This window comes from Agrilus planipennis, unplaced genomic scaffold, assembly GCF_000699045.2.
Source record: "Agrilus planipennis isolate EAB-ADULT unplaced genomic scaffold, Apla_2.0 scaffold74, whole genome shotgun sequence".
NCBI lineage: Eukaryota > Metazoa > Arthropoda > Insecta > Coleoptera > Buprestidae > Agrilus > Agrilus planipennis.
Window position 1 is genome coordinate 1,301,115 of NW_020438975.1, and position 14,084 is coordinate 1,315,198.

The following is a 14,084-nucleotide window of genomic DNA, read 5'->3' on the forward strand; positions in this document are numbered from 1 at the left end:
TAGCGGTACTTTTTTTTATTTCTAATTCACAACACTTTTTACTCTACTAGATACTACATGACTTATTGTTTATTATATTTAAATTTCTGTTAATCAGCAACAATGATTAGTGTATAAGGCTGATCCAATTTCATTTTGTATATTCAAACATAAACTAATATTTAAAAAAAAAATGTATTTACAATCTGAAGAAAAAAATAAAATATTTTTAATAATTGCCATTATTTTATTAATTAATTTGTTAATCTTGTGAATTAAAAGCAAAAAAAAAATTATGTGTAATATTGATTTCTTTTCTATGTTTGAAAATACATTAAACATTATGTAATACAATTTTATGTATTACAAGGTATATGTATGATACCTTTGTTTTATTAAAAAGATTTTATTTAACTTATAAGTGTTGTACTTTCTATATATATTGAGCTTAAACCACAATTTTTCTATTTAATTAAGTTCACATTGAAGGCATTTTTCTTTTGATACATCTTCAAGTAATTTTGTCATTTGCAGTTTTTCTTATACTATTTTCATTTTGGTCTTATTAGAGTACATTTTCATTTCAACTAATTTTAAAGACATGCTTCTTGTAATGATATTTAAATTCGTTGTGTAATGATCCCTATAAAACGAGAATTATCGTTAGTTTTAAAGAAAGAGAAAAATATTAAATAAATTTGAATGTTATGGTTCAAGTTGAAATTACAGAAATTTTTAATACATTGCCTTTTATAAATTGATTAAGAAATAGTGGAGGCCCATTTGATAGAAGTAACTGTAGATATGCTTACTTTATCTCATGTTTTTTTTTTTTGTTTATGAAATATAGACCACCCGAGTAGGCAAGCATGTTAACGAGCTTCGTCGTAACACTTCAAACGAGTCTCTAGCCAAGAGGGCCAAGGAACTAGTAAAGAAATGGCGCAGCATGGTGATACCGGGCTCGAATGGCCAAATAAAATCAAATTTATCGTCTCCAGGAGAACTTAGCGCTTCAGAAGACTTACAAAATAAGAAACGAGTGGCCAAAGAAGCCATCGAAAACGCCATCATCAAACGGCCAAAGGTAAATGGTCAAGTGAGCGAGTTGGATTTCTCAGACAATTCCAATTCGAGCTTCAAAGATGTGATAAACTCTAGTAACTCGTCTACGTCAACTACTAATAAGATATTTTCAAAACGTGACGCGATCAACGCGAATTCAGATTCGAATTCGAGTCTTCCGGACGCGAAACAAGACCCTCTCCTTGAACAGCAGCAGCCAAAGAAACGAGGCCGTAAAAAAGGTTCCAAAAACCACAAGAACCTCCTCGACGAAGCTGAAACGTCTTTTTCGAATAAACTCAATGTTTCTAGAGGTAACGCAAAAGTAAAAACCACGAAGGAACTTTTAGCGGACCTACAGATCAAGAGTGGAAATGCTGTTCTTCCTGCCTGTAAACCAATCGAGGATCTCAACGAACGTGCAGCCAAGCTCACTGAAAGGGTATCGATCATTGATCAGAAACTTAACGCAACCTCGAACCGTTACAAAAATTCGCAAAAGAAACTCAGCTACGGACAAAAGAACAGTTCTTCTGAACGCGTGATAGAGTCTGGATCATTTAGCAATGTAAAAAGCACATCATCAGAAAAGCCGCTTCCCCATTCTCCTAACTCCTCCGCATCTGACGATGAAATAATTGTCGTAGATGACGAGGAAAAAAACTCAAAATCGGAATATGCAGAAGTTCCTGTAGTAGAAGATGTGCCTAAGTCTTTATCTGAGGAAGAGGCTTTGGCACAGCTGCCACCTATCGACAAATCAGTCTTGGAGGAGTTTGAGGAACATCTATGTTATTGCCAGCTGGTGGAAAATAAAACGGACTTTTCTGTGGAGGAAGATGATGCCGACGTGAACCTACAGCACACGTATGAATTCGTGGAGAATTCAAATTGTCCAGCAAGAACGTACCTAGAAGAAAAATATCACTTAGGAGAAGCATGTTTAGAGGACAAGGTGACGCTCTTACATACGACGAACATGCCGAATGTGAATGGCAATTATAGCATAGGCGGTTCAAAAACAGAATCAGAAATGCTCGAAAATGAACTTTATGTGAACGTAGTGCCTAGTGTAAATAAGGAGAGTATACCAAAAGTGTTTAATTCCGAAGACTTTAGGGAACCCGCGAGCGAAAACTATAAAAAATACAGTATTTCGAAAGAAGATGAGAAGAGTGATACATGTGAAGTAGAAACATTAGAAAAGAGCGGTGATGACGAGAGACCGAATTGTTGTGAAACGTTTAAAGAATGGCACGAAGTAGTCGAAACTCGCTCGTATAATGGCGAAATTTTAAAAATTTTGCCTTATGTAATCATAGATTAAAACTAAAAAATGGCTAGTCTCGTACGATGTGTAGGTTGTTCCATGTTAATATTGTGCTTGGATACTGAGCCATTCCATAAAGAATTTTTAACACGAAAGAAGTACGAAATTTTGACCAATTACAGAACTCTCTAGACTCGTATTTTTTTTATTATATTGTTGATAAGAGTTCTAAGTTTTGCGAGGTAGTTTTTGAAAATTCTTGGATGGGCCGGGCTCCAAACAATTTAATCTTCGTTATCTTAACATGGAACAATCCACCAAAGCACCCTGTATGTCCTTCTCTGTCGATTATCATTCAATGTGCCCATTTCAGATGCCTTAGTACGTTGTGCAATAATTTCGTTTCAAATAGAACGTCAAAATTTTTATCTGGGAATTGAGAAAAAAGAATCCGTTTATTTTTTCAAAAGTTATGAAAACAAAAACATTAAAACCATACAAATGATATATTAGGACTATTGTATTATTAAAATTAATTTATATGTACCAATTGTCGGTTTATTTTCATTTTTTTTACGTATTCGTTAAAATAAATCCAATTAAATTTTGTATTGTAACTATTAATTTATTTGTTCTATTTTAGTACGCAACACTCAAAGGCATAATCCTTTTATAAAGATGTAAGCAACGTTTCTACTATTTATTAATTGGTGTCGATATCTACCAAAATTAATTGTGATTTATTTGTATATAATCGTCTATACTTTACCATCTCCCACTGTACCTTAAAGCTATACATATAATATAAAGTGCATTATAAGAACTTTTACAAAGAATAAAAAAGTTTTGGTCCTCTAGCAGTTAAAGAATGGAAAAAAAAACAAGACTACTTAAAGATATAATATTACTCTATAGTGAAGTCACTAGAGTTAGTAGCTTAATTTCTCTTATTTTTTTCTTTTGTTTATAGTACAGGGTGTTATTTATGTATATCGTTTGATAAAATGATATGTCGGTCCTTTTAATGTGTACATATTTTATTGAATTTATTTTGCATAGTTACTATTTTCTGAAAGAAACATATTATTATGCCTTGTTGAATTTGTTAATTTATTATTTGATCTAATTGTTAAATTTGTCATTGAATTTGGGAACGTATCTTAAATTGCATACAAATGCAGCATTGATGTTGCATCATTAAGAAAAAATAAATAAAAACATTACGGATTGCCTTAAAACCGTTTTGGGGTTTCTTTAGACTGACCATTTAAATAAAACTTTCACTTCACATTTGAACATTACTTTGAAATACGAATTTAATTTGTTTTGTAATGTTTATGATGATATTATTGCCTTCTTATAAGAAAATAAAATATTTTCCATAAGTACTTCTGTGTTTTTTATAGTTTCATACCAAAAAATAAAATAAAAAGTAATGTAATCAGACTTACAGTGAATCTAATAAGTTTCCAGGTAGGGCCATTGAAGTTTTAAAAATATTCTTTCAAAATAGTAAGAAAGTCGAAGTTTAAAAGTGGAATGTTAAAATTGAATTAGTATCACATGAATGACCTTTGCTTACATTTTTAAAAACTTTTTGCTAATCATTTTATATTGATGACAAAAATGCTATCCCTATTGTTGCTAATTAAATATATAACAGGCAAAAACAAATGTTTTGTTCATACTTTTGGATAAAGAAGAGCAATTTTCTGGAACAATTTATCGTCAAAGACTTGTAAAAACGACTATTTATTTTAAAACTCGAAGCTATTAATTGCCTATCAGACAAAAATCATTTATTTTTATTAACTAACATGAGGTAGAAATTTTTTTTGAAACTTCTATGTAAATATATGGAGTATTTCAAAAGTCATTTAAAATATAAGTCTTTATTAGTGGATTATAAAATAGAAGATTGGCATAAAGATCTTGACACTTATAAAATAGGTTTATTACAAATCTATAAATATGTACATAATTAATTTAATAATAATTATCCCCAATGCTGTTTATTATATACAAAAACATAATTAGACCTCCTGTAAGAGTGGAAATTCCCCTTCATCTTCTGTTACCAATGCCTCAATGTTATAAAATGCAGCATGTAACATTATAAGCGAAAAAGAAGCTCCTAAGACCCAGAACATTGCAGCACCTGCCCCCACTAAATAGAAAATTGGCAAAAATACCAAAACTAGTAGTCCATATTGGTGGCCTAATGTTAATTCTTTGCCACAAATTACCAATTTTTTTTCTGTATGTCTCTGGGATAGTTTATAACCAGTATAAAGATTTACAATGACAGCAACAAGTAGAAACGGTGACGTTATTCTGCAAATTAAAGGAAACATTCAAAATATTCATCAATATAACAAAAATAGAGGTCACATACAAGCAATATACAATCAGTCCCAGGAAAACAAAAACGTAATTGCTCTGAAAATATTCGATATTTCGCAGAATTCTCTTACTTAGTCTGGGGACTGAAGGGAAACTCTTAAAATTGGAAGTACTTAAAAATATTGACCACGGTCTTACATTCTGTTTCTGTCTACTTATCCATTCTTTAGGGTCAGGTATTTGTCTTGGCAAAAATCTGAAAAATTTAAGGTGAATATTATACTGGTAAAAATGTCTATGTAATAAACGACTAAGACAGACCCTAAGAACTGATTTTTTCTCAGCACTTCCGCAGGTATGGTAGCATCCATTTCACCAGAAACATCCACCTGAACATCTGCCATTTTAGTAATGATATGTATTTATTTATTCAAACAATATTTTCAGTAATTCCGCACACGGAAGTAATAATTTTAAATCATTATAACTCTCTGTTATAACTGACGTGTCTGACAAGTACGAAAACGAGGTTATGTTTATTATATTTACATACACATATGTTTTTTCAAGAGGTTTGTTGTTAATTAATTTCGAAGATATACTATGCACGCAAAATTAATAATTATCTAAACTAAGCACTTAGTTATTTTTCATATTTACAATGATAATGGGAAAAAATAGTAGTAAATAAGAAATTGTTTTGTTTATTTTTTTTTTTATAAAAACGTAGCCTCTGGCAACATTGCTTCGTCAAACTGTAGAGTGGTAGAGTGCAATCAAGTAACCAACCAGCGATTGAAAATATATTGTTCAGGCAAGGCTGCAAGAATCTACCAATCAAAGTAACCACAGTGAGTTTGAATTTATTTGAAACTTCTAATTCAGTGTTTTCATTGGTCGAGGACACTGCAAAATGCATTATTCGCGTCATTCGCCATTAACCGTTGAGTGGAAAGTGAAACCAAAACAGCGATAGTGAAAGAAAAATTTGTTTTATTGTGTGAAACAGTTTGTTTGTGATTGAAAATAAATAGAATATTTAATAAGTGTGGATTAAATATATAGTTATAAATGTGATGGCTCGTTTTCGAAATTTATGTTCTGAATTTGATGAGGCCGACAATGAAGAACACGATTTGGACTCCTCTTCTGGCTGTGAATTATCTTTTGAAATGTCTCGCGAAAACATTGCCCCCGTTAGCCCTATTCATCTTGGACCAAGACGTTTACAGTTTACAAATGAAGATGAAAATTCAGCAGCACACTTGTCATTTAGTCCTCCTTATAAAAGAGTCCGAGCTCTTAGACTGTTTGATAACCCATTAACGCCGAAAACCATTTTGGAGAAGTCTTCAGTATGTGGAACACCAGCACCTCGTAACCGTTTATTTTCTCATTGTGAAAGGCCTCGAGGAGTTGCAAGTGCTTATCCTAATAAATTAGAAAAACCAGCTGCAAATGTTAATCCTTTTACACCAGATGGTAAGTGTAAGTAATTATGTTTCTTCTAATAAACTGCTAAATGAATGCCATGTATGTTATTTAAAAAAAATTCTAAATCGTATTGATAGGTTTGATGATGACAAAGAAACGTTCAAGATCTATTCGTTCTCTTATAAGTTCACCTGAGGGGGTCCACCTTACAGTACCAAAATTAGAATTAAATGATTCAGATGCAAGTGACATTGAAATTGAGCAACCCACTAAGCGTGTTGCATTGCAGGTACAACCTATTCTTTAAATATTTAGCAACAAAGTATATTTTAAACTGTGTTTTTGTTTTAGGAAAACAATATTTCTAGATATTACAAAGAATTCATAGAATTAGAACTTATAGGCAGTGGACAATTTGGTTCAGTTTATAAATGCATTAATCGTTTGGACGGCTGTGTTTATGCTATTAAGAAGTCAACTTGTCCTGTTGCTGGGAGTGCCTTAGAAAAAAATGCTTTAAATGAAGTGTATGCTCATGCAGTGTTAGGTAAATTTAATGGATTAGATTTTTTGATTTTCTTAATCTAAACGTTACTTGTTGTAGGAAAACATCAACACGTAGTTCGTTACTATTCAGCTTGGGCTGAAGATAATCACATGATAATTCAAAATGNCAAAATAATTATTCATGAAGTAGTTTTGCTATTGATGTTTGAATTGTGGGCTTTAAAGCAATGTTCATTTTTATTAATAAAAAACAAGTTAATATAGTAGTGTTTATGGTTCTGTAGGTATTAAAAACGAGAAAGTGTAAAGTGTTTCATGAGCCACACATACGACAACCAACTTAATATGTTTTTTTTTCTCTCATATTTAGATCCACTGTAATGTTCCTAAATCATATTATTTTATGTCACACATTTTAAATGAATTAGTTATTTGTTTAATGTCATGGTGCGTTTTTTTTTACACATACTTATAATATAAAATAATTATTACTAAACCGTTTTTTTTATTATCTTTTATTATTAATATTATTATTGTACCTTTATTAAACGAATGGATGTGGTAATGTAGCAATACCGAATGTAATTTATGTATGCCTCAATATTAGACCTGCACTTATATCGCTGTATTTAATTACCAAACGGATTTCATTGTTATTTTTTGTGATAACATTTGTTACGATTTAGCGTTATAGTAGACTAACATTTCTCGTTTTTCATTTTTTTTTTGTTACATTAAAAAAAAATGTTAAATGCGGGGACAGTGACGTAAGAAAAAGGAGGCAAGCATTTGGTGAATACATTCCAGTTATTAGTGCCTCTGTTATCTAGATAGTTCTTTCTGCTTGTATCATAGTAAATATTTTGATTATTAAGCTTTTAACATTGTAATACTGAATTTTTGAATGTTATGAACTTTATTTATAATAAAAACGACTAAAAATATTCTTTCCGTTGTATTTTTGTAAAGCGATTTTTAAAGAGTTTAGATCTCGGTATCAGTTTTTAAAGTTCAAATATTTTCGCGCTGTTATAGCAACAGTCATTTTAAATGTGATTGGTTTACATTTACCATAGAAGTTTATAACATTGACTATAGATTAGAGATATATGATGCTTGGTACCATAGAGAAATTGCCGAAAGCTTAGCACTCTCATTACAAGAGTACGCTAGCGGTACTGTCAGGGAACAGAATGAAAATTGGGTTGCAGAAGCAAAGTGGCATTTTGTTTAATTACTATAATATTTCGTATCTATGAACATTGACGTTAACTTAACCTAAAAATATACGATCGTTGTGATTTGTTATGGAGCCAAATAGTGTATATTATTTTTTTACTATTATTAATAAGAGTGAACTATTAAGTAATCTGTGAAATTAATCATACACTGACAGTAAAATCATGATAATCCGTAACTCATCTGATATAACTTTTATGTAAGTGCTGAACTTTCAGTCTTTTATTAACAAATAGATGTACTGGTAGCTGATATATAAACAGTTCTGCGGAAAGTCATAATATTTACAATGTACGTGAAACAATTTATCAGACTCATTAGTTTTAAACTTTTTACCTAGTAAATGCAATAGTACCTATTTAGCGTTGAGCATACAGCTGCTTTAATTGTGATAAGGATTTATTGTGCTTTTTATCTGCAGTATTTCAGAGATAACATTGAATCAAGGATAGTTTTGCTACATTTGCTTTAACGTTCCATTTAAGTAACTATTTTACTAAAATACAAAGCAATATGGCTCACGAAAAAGTTATACTTGTAACAGGTGGTACAGGGCTTGTTGGAAATGCCATAAAAACTGTTATTGAAAGTGAAAACCCCAAAGATGAAAAATGGATATTTATAAGCAGTAAAGATGCCGACTTGTGGTAATTATTTTCAATTTTTATTAAAACTATGTCTACCTAAAATAATCCGGTACTACTGATATATTAATTTTAGTAATTTAGAAGATACAAAAAGATTGTTTGCTAAGCACCAGCCCACTCATGTTATCCATTTGGCTGCAATGGTTGGAGGATTATTCCATAACATGTCCCATAATTTAGACTTTTTGGTAATTTTGAAAATTCCATTTTACTTGAGGTAATTTACTCATTTTAGAGACGAAATTTACATATGAACGATAATGTATTGCAAGTAAGTTATGAAACAGGAGTAAAAAAAGTCGTTTCTTGTTTATCAACATGTATTTTTCCTGACAAAACAACATATCCAATAGACGAAACAATGGTAAGTAAAAAGGCTTCACAATAATTAATGCAACATTCTATGTGTGAGTTTTTAAGATTCATAATGGCCCCCCACATCCTTCAAACTTTGGTTATAGTTATGCAAAGAGATTAATAGACGTTTACAATCATGCATACCATGAGCAACATGGTTGCACTTTTACGGCTGTGGTTCCATGTAATGTATTTGGTCCTCATGATAACTTTAATCTTGAATCTAGCCACGTTATCCCTGGTCTTATTCGGAAACTGTATGACATAATTCAACAAGGAGGTGATACTTTTGTTGTAATGGGAACAGGGAAACCCCTGCGCCAATTTATTTATTCACTTGATTTGGCTAAATTGTTTGTTTGGGTTTTAAGGGAATATAAAGAGGTGGATTCTATTATTCTTTCTGGTAAGTTAAAGTAAATTAGGGTTTTCAAATAGTTAACTTAACTATTTTTCTTGAACATAAACGAATTAATTAAAAATAGAAAATAAATACAGTAAACACTCGATAGTGTGATCTGAAAACTGTTCACATAAGAATGTTATATTTAATACGTAAATACATGAAAACAGTACTGAAATATTTTTTACTGAAGAAAGAAATCAGAAGATGTGTAACACCATCCATTATTTCATCCTTAAAATACAAGGGATTTCACATAAACAGTTAGGCAGTCTTGTTAGTTTTAGGTTTTTGTTCTTAGTATAAAAATTATAAGAATGTATGCAGAAAGCAGATGAGGCAACAATGAATTATGTAGGTACCCATTTGAAGTGATTACATGAATAAAACAACGTATCTCTAGCGAATACGACTGGGGATGTACCAAATATTTCGGGGATTTACAGAATTGGCGCAACAACTACGGTGAAATATCAATTTTTTAGGCCAAAGGACATACGTCTCTATGTGAAGGTTTAATGTAGTTGTTACATGGTAGCCTTTTATATTTAATACGCTGTTTACGTTATACGGGGTTTCCGTTATGCAATGGTCACACTATCGAATGTCTAATGTAAATACATACAAGGGGTATAATAGGAAACTAGCTTTTAATTGTTTGTTTTTTAACAGTTGATGAAGCTGCTGAAGTTTCGATAAAAGATTTGACTGAGGAATTAGTAAAAGCATTTGATTTTAAAGGGAAAGTCGTTTTTGATACTACAAAAGCCGATGGACAGTTTAAAAAGACTGCCAGTAACGCGAAATTGAGAAAATATTTACCAGATTTTCAATTTACACCTTTTCAACAGGCATTAAAGGAAACTGTTGACTGGTATAAAAAATATCACGATATTGCGAGAAATTAATTATTTTCAGTAAAAATAATTTTGATAATTACGTTTGTTCTTACTTATCTGAATTTAATAAATTTGAGATTTGTTGAATAAAATCTTTTATTCAATAATATTCCCTCCTATTACAATTTGTTGCATACTTTTTCTGTTTCTTAAAATACAGCGTTTTTAGTCATTTTAATTTTATTGTGTTATGCTGTTTTTAAGTAGTGTTTTTGAATTTCCCGCCAGCGCCGTAAGATTGAAATCGTGAAATAGTGATATTATTTATAGAAAAGAACAAATTCAACTATAACTCGATGTGCTTTTATTTTTTAGCAATAAAGTAACTTATTTAAACGCATACATAATTTACTTTCTTCGTTTTATGGTATTTCTTGCACATGTGTGTATGTGTATGTACGTGCATGTGAGTACTGCAATCATTGTTGCAACGCCATTTTGTGTTGTGCTTGTTAAAGTTTTGGACGTACTTTGCGTTGCTCTACAATTTCACAACATTTTGTAATACAATATGCTGGTACTGTTAAAAATAATGTCTGTTATTGTTTATTTGTTATGTGAACTTAATAGTGGCCATGTAGTTAATATGGGGAGGGGGGCTATTAAAGAAGCTTTAGAAAATCAATTTGCAGTACATACCTGTAAAGGTAAGATTTTTACATTATGTTATAAGCACACATTTGTGTGTTTTAATCGAATCATTAGGATATATACTGTATGACTTTTTTCGACATTTATTCATACAGTATCTATTTAACCTACAAGTAGGTATAGCTGAAGGGATAATAAATAGATATATTATGTAAGATAAGACTTTACTACAAAACAAACTTATTTACAATATGGTTGTCCAGCTTCTGTAAATACAAAATAATCTCCAGAAATGTTCGTCGAAGAATTTTCTCCCATAACAATATCAGAATTATCTTTGGTATGTTGTTCTTCGCAACTATCGCTGCACGTTGAGCATTGCACTGCCGAAAAACAATCATTGTATATACTTTGTGTGTAGTATTTGTAACTGCGATAATGGCTGCAAAACCCTAAAGAAAAATATTTTCATGTAAAATCGTCATTACAATTTCAGTATATCCAATAACCCAATTCTGTTTTTACACAATTTTGATTTAATATGATTTCAAATATTTTCATTCCCTTTTTACTTAAGTCCTTTAATAAAATCAATCAAAATTCAAAGAACATTTTTATAATATTTCTTTCACTTCCAAAGTAATTTTTGTTTTGTTTTGCTAAAAAATAAAATCTGCATTATAAGTAAAAACTACTTTTGGTGTTTTATGTGAATAAAATTTGTACACATGTAAATTTATTAACTTAAATAAAATGGTAACGGTAATTTTCAAAACGTTTTATAACAGAATTAGGTGTATACATACATATATGGTAAATATTTACCAGGGCTTCTAGCTCCTTCGGCGGTATAATTGTTGCACCCGGTTTGAAAAGAACCACAATTAGGTCGAAAGTCAACATTACCGTAATCGTTTGAACATCCATTTTCGCCATCATTAGTATGTATTGCGTCCACAAAATTTGCATCGTCAGGACTTAATCTGAGGTCATCATTCAACAACTTTGGGTAACAAAATAAAGGTCCTGCTGCATCTAGACCAGTGATGCGCCTAACTTTTGTACCTTAAAAGTTATGCCATTGTTTTTTGTGACTTCTCATTTTATTTTAATGTTCACATTTAAAAGAGTGTCTCGAAAATGTTACAGAACAAGGTTTTATTCGATATTAATTTTTTTGAAGAGGTATTAGAAAGAATAGGAGAAGAGAGGATTCTATGGATGTCAATAAGAAATAGGCGAGATAGGTTGATAGGACACTTTTTCTCAGGCATGAAGGTCTAGTCAGAGACACATTAGAGGCAGAAACAGGAGTTAGGAGGGGTAGGGTCTACCTCTAGGTAGAGGTAGACCTAGATTAGAGTAAGCAAATAGTTAAGGGTGTGGGTTGTTCTAGTTTTAGGGAAATGCAAAGTTTAGCTCAGGATAGGAAAAAGTGGAGATATGTGTCCACCAGTCTTAGGACTGACGACCTTATGATGATGATCTAGAATTTTCTAGTGTTACTGCCAAAAAGCTCCAAAAATATACTTTATTTGCTGAAGCTACTGAAACATTAACTATGAAAGGGACAAGGCTTTTAAAAGTTTACCATTAAATTTAATGTTGCACCCACTGTCATTATTTATTTTACGTTATTTATTATAAGAGGAGGGGAAAGAGAATTATAATTAGTATGTTCGACCACTATATGGGCGGCTCAGGATAGATTTTGGACATAATTTCTTTTTTATGTTAAGTAAAATCAATTGGTAGGTATTTTTCTGTGCCCAAGATGTGCAATGTGGGTTTTATGTGAAATTGTACTATAATAATTACCTTGAGCAAAATATATTGATTGCCCCACGTATCCCGCTACTTGTCCACCAAGGGAATGGGCTATTATATGAACTTTATTCAAATCGAATCCTACGTTGACTATGTAGTTTGCTATAGCCCTACCAACATGGGATACATAACAAATTGATCTGAAATAAGTGGAGTTTCCGTATGCTGACCAATCGACCAGAATCACATTGTATTTGTGATCGGTCTCATAATAAGCTTTGGCCATGTTCATTAACCATGGCTTTGTACCATACTCGGTCCAACCATGAATAATAAATTTCGTTTCTTGTGTTAAGTCCACATTGATGTTGGTGTCATTTCCGTAGTAAAGCGTTGGACTAGTTGAATTTTTGTAATTGAAAACGTGGTACTCTATTCGAGATGGATCGACAGAGCTCACAAAGGTACACGTGGACCAAATAAGATCTTGTATTGCACCCAGGCCAAGATCAGCGCCAATTACCGAAACTCCCAAAACGAAAACGGTTAAAAAAGCACCTGTAATTAACGAGAATATTTTGCAATAAAAAACATCATATTACAAAATTAACAATACAACGTGTAATTATACAACACGCTACTTCTTCAAACACACAGACATACCGGGATAGGGGTTAAGGAATTGGTTTAATGGTAGTATTTGTACACTATGAATTTAAATTTGCCTGTAACGAACGTTGCATTTAAGAGCGCTCGCGGCTCAAGCGGTCGCCACTACGAACTCGACTACGTGGCCGAGTAGAGCGGGAACGTCCGTTGCATGATTTCGTTACATAGCAACTCGCATCAAAAATTATGTCATTAAATCTAAATATTACAATTTTTTACAACATAGTACTTGGATTGGGGCAGTATCGTATCAATATTTTTTATAATTGTTCAAAGTTGTACTTCACTATAAATCTTTAAATTACGCAATATTATGATAAACTACAATTATTTATGTCTCAAACGCCTACAATTTTCTACATTGTTCTACGACCAAGCTCGATCTATTCTCTGCCTACATACCATAGTTTCCTACTAGGGACTTCTTAATTGTTCGTAGAAATTATTGCCAGTCCAAGTGAAAACTACTTAATTTTATTACACTATACATGCCGGAGTTGCCTGTAACGAACGTTGCATTGAAGAGCGGTCGCCACTACGAACTCGACTACGTGGCCGCGTAGAGGGGGGACATCCGTTGCATGATTTCGTTACATAGCAACGCGCATCAAAAATTCTGTCTTTAAATCTAAGTATACAGTAATGTAGGAGGTATCTTCGTCGTTTCCTACAAGCGATAAGCATTATGGTAACGTTTACTTTTGCGTATGTTTAGTTAGGGGTATGATAACAATAACACAGTCGATGCCGTTACCCTGGTGGAAATAATTCGACAATATTTAACGCGAAACTACAATTTTGTACAATAAATTTCTAAAACATTACCTATACAACATTGAATTATTCTTTACAACGTGATCCTATCTCCACTGTGTTTAAATATTACAATTTTTTACAACATAGTACTGGGATTG

At 31.8% G+C, this 14,084-nt stretch overlaps 5 protein-coding genes across 8 annotated transcripts in view; 3 read left to right on the plus strand and 2 right to left on the minus strand.

Moving 5' to 3' along the window:
• LOC108734843 (mediator of RNA polymerase II transcription subunit 26-like) overlaps positions 1-3,185 on the plus strand; it is a 12,448-nt gene extending 9,263 nt beyond the window's left edge. Inside the window, exon 3 of the mRNA XM_018466547.2 lies at positions 830-3,185. Within this exon, the coding sequence (XP_018322049.1) occupies positions 830-2,371 (1,542 nt within the window). The 3' untranslated portion in view covers positions 2,372-3,185. The remainder of the gene's footprint in view (positions 1-829) is intronic.
• A 1,100-nt stretch (positions 3,186-4,285) lies between these two features.
• Positions 4,286-5,289, minus strand: LOC112904705 (prenylated Rab acceptor protein 1-like). The gene is made up of 3 exons (XM_025975457.1): positions 4,979-5,289; positions 4,710-4,913; positions 4,286-4,648 (listed from the first exon to the last, which is right to left on the minus strand). Exons 1-3 carry the CDS (start codon positions 5,059-5,061, stop codon positions 4,348-4,350), a joined length of 588 nt encoding a protein of 195 aa, XP_025831242.1. The 5' UTR covers positions 5,062-5,289; the 3' UTR covers positions 4,286-4,347.
• A 16-nt stretch (positions 5,290-5,305) lies between these two features.
• On the plus strand, positions 5,306-6,905 carry LOC112904703 (wee1-like protein kinase). The gene is made up of 5 exons (XM_025975455.1): positions 5,306-6,139; positions 6,229-6,380; positions 6,443-6,638; positions 6,696-6,827; positions 6,883-6,905. Exons 1-5 carry the CDS (start codon positions 5,734-5,736, stop codon positions 6,903-6,905), a joined length of 909 nt encoding a protein of 302 aa, XP_025831240.1. The 5' UTR covers positions 5,306-5,733.
• Positions 6,906-7,865: 960 nt separating this feature from the next.
• On the plus strand, positions 7,866-10,194 carry LOC108734854 (GDP-L-fucose synthase). 4 transcript variants are annotated; one of them, XM_018466566.2, is made up of 6 exons: positions 7,866-8,036; positions 8,267-8,484; positions 8,558-8,672; positions 8,720-8,848; positions 8,905-9,247; positions 9,917-10,194. In XM_018466566.2, the coding sequence occupies exons 2-6, from the start codon at positions 8,351-8,353 to the stop codon at positions 10,150-10,152; spliced, it is 957 nt and encodes a 318-aa protein (XP_018322068.1). In that variant the 5' UTR covers positions 7,866-8,036; positions 8,267-8,350; the 3' UTR covers positions 10,153-10,194. The 4 variants fall into 4 exon arrangements, with proteins under 4 accessions (XP_018322068.1, XP_018322066.1, XP_018322067.1 ...); XM_018466564.2 differs by having other exon boundaries at positions 8,259-8,484; positions 9,917-10,193; XM_018466565.2 differs by having other exon boundaries at positions 8,036-8,128; positions 8,259-8,484; positions 9,917-10,193.
• A 747-nt stretch (positions 10,195-10,941) lies between these two features.
• On the minus strand, positions 10,942-13,087 carry LOC108734825 (pancreatic triacylglycerol lipase-like; the record flags this gene model as incomplete). The annotated part of the gene is made up of 3 exons (XM_018466519.1): positions 10,942-11,186; positions 11,560-11,799; positions 12,553-13,087. Coding segments are annotated over 3 exons (987 nt in total), but the record flags the coding sequence as incomplete, so codon positions are not given.
• Positions 13,088-14,084: the final 997 nt, after the last annotated feature.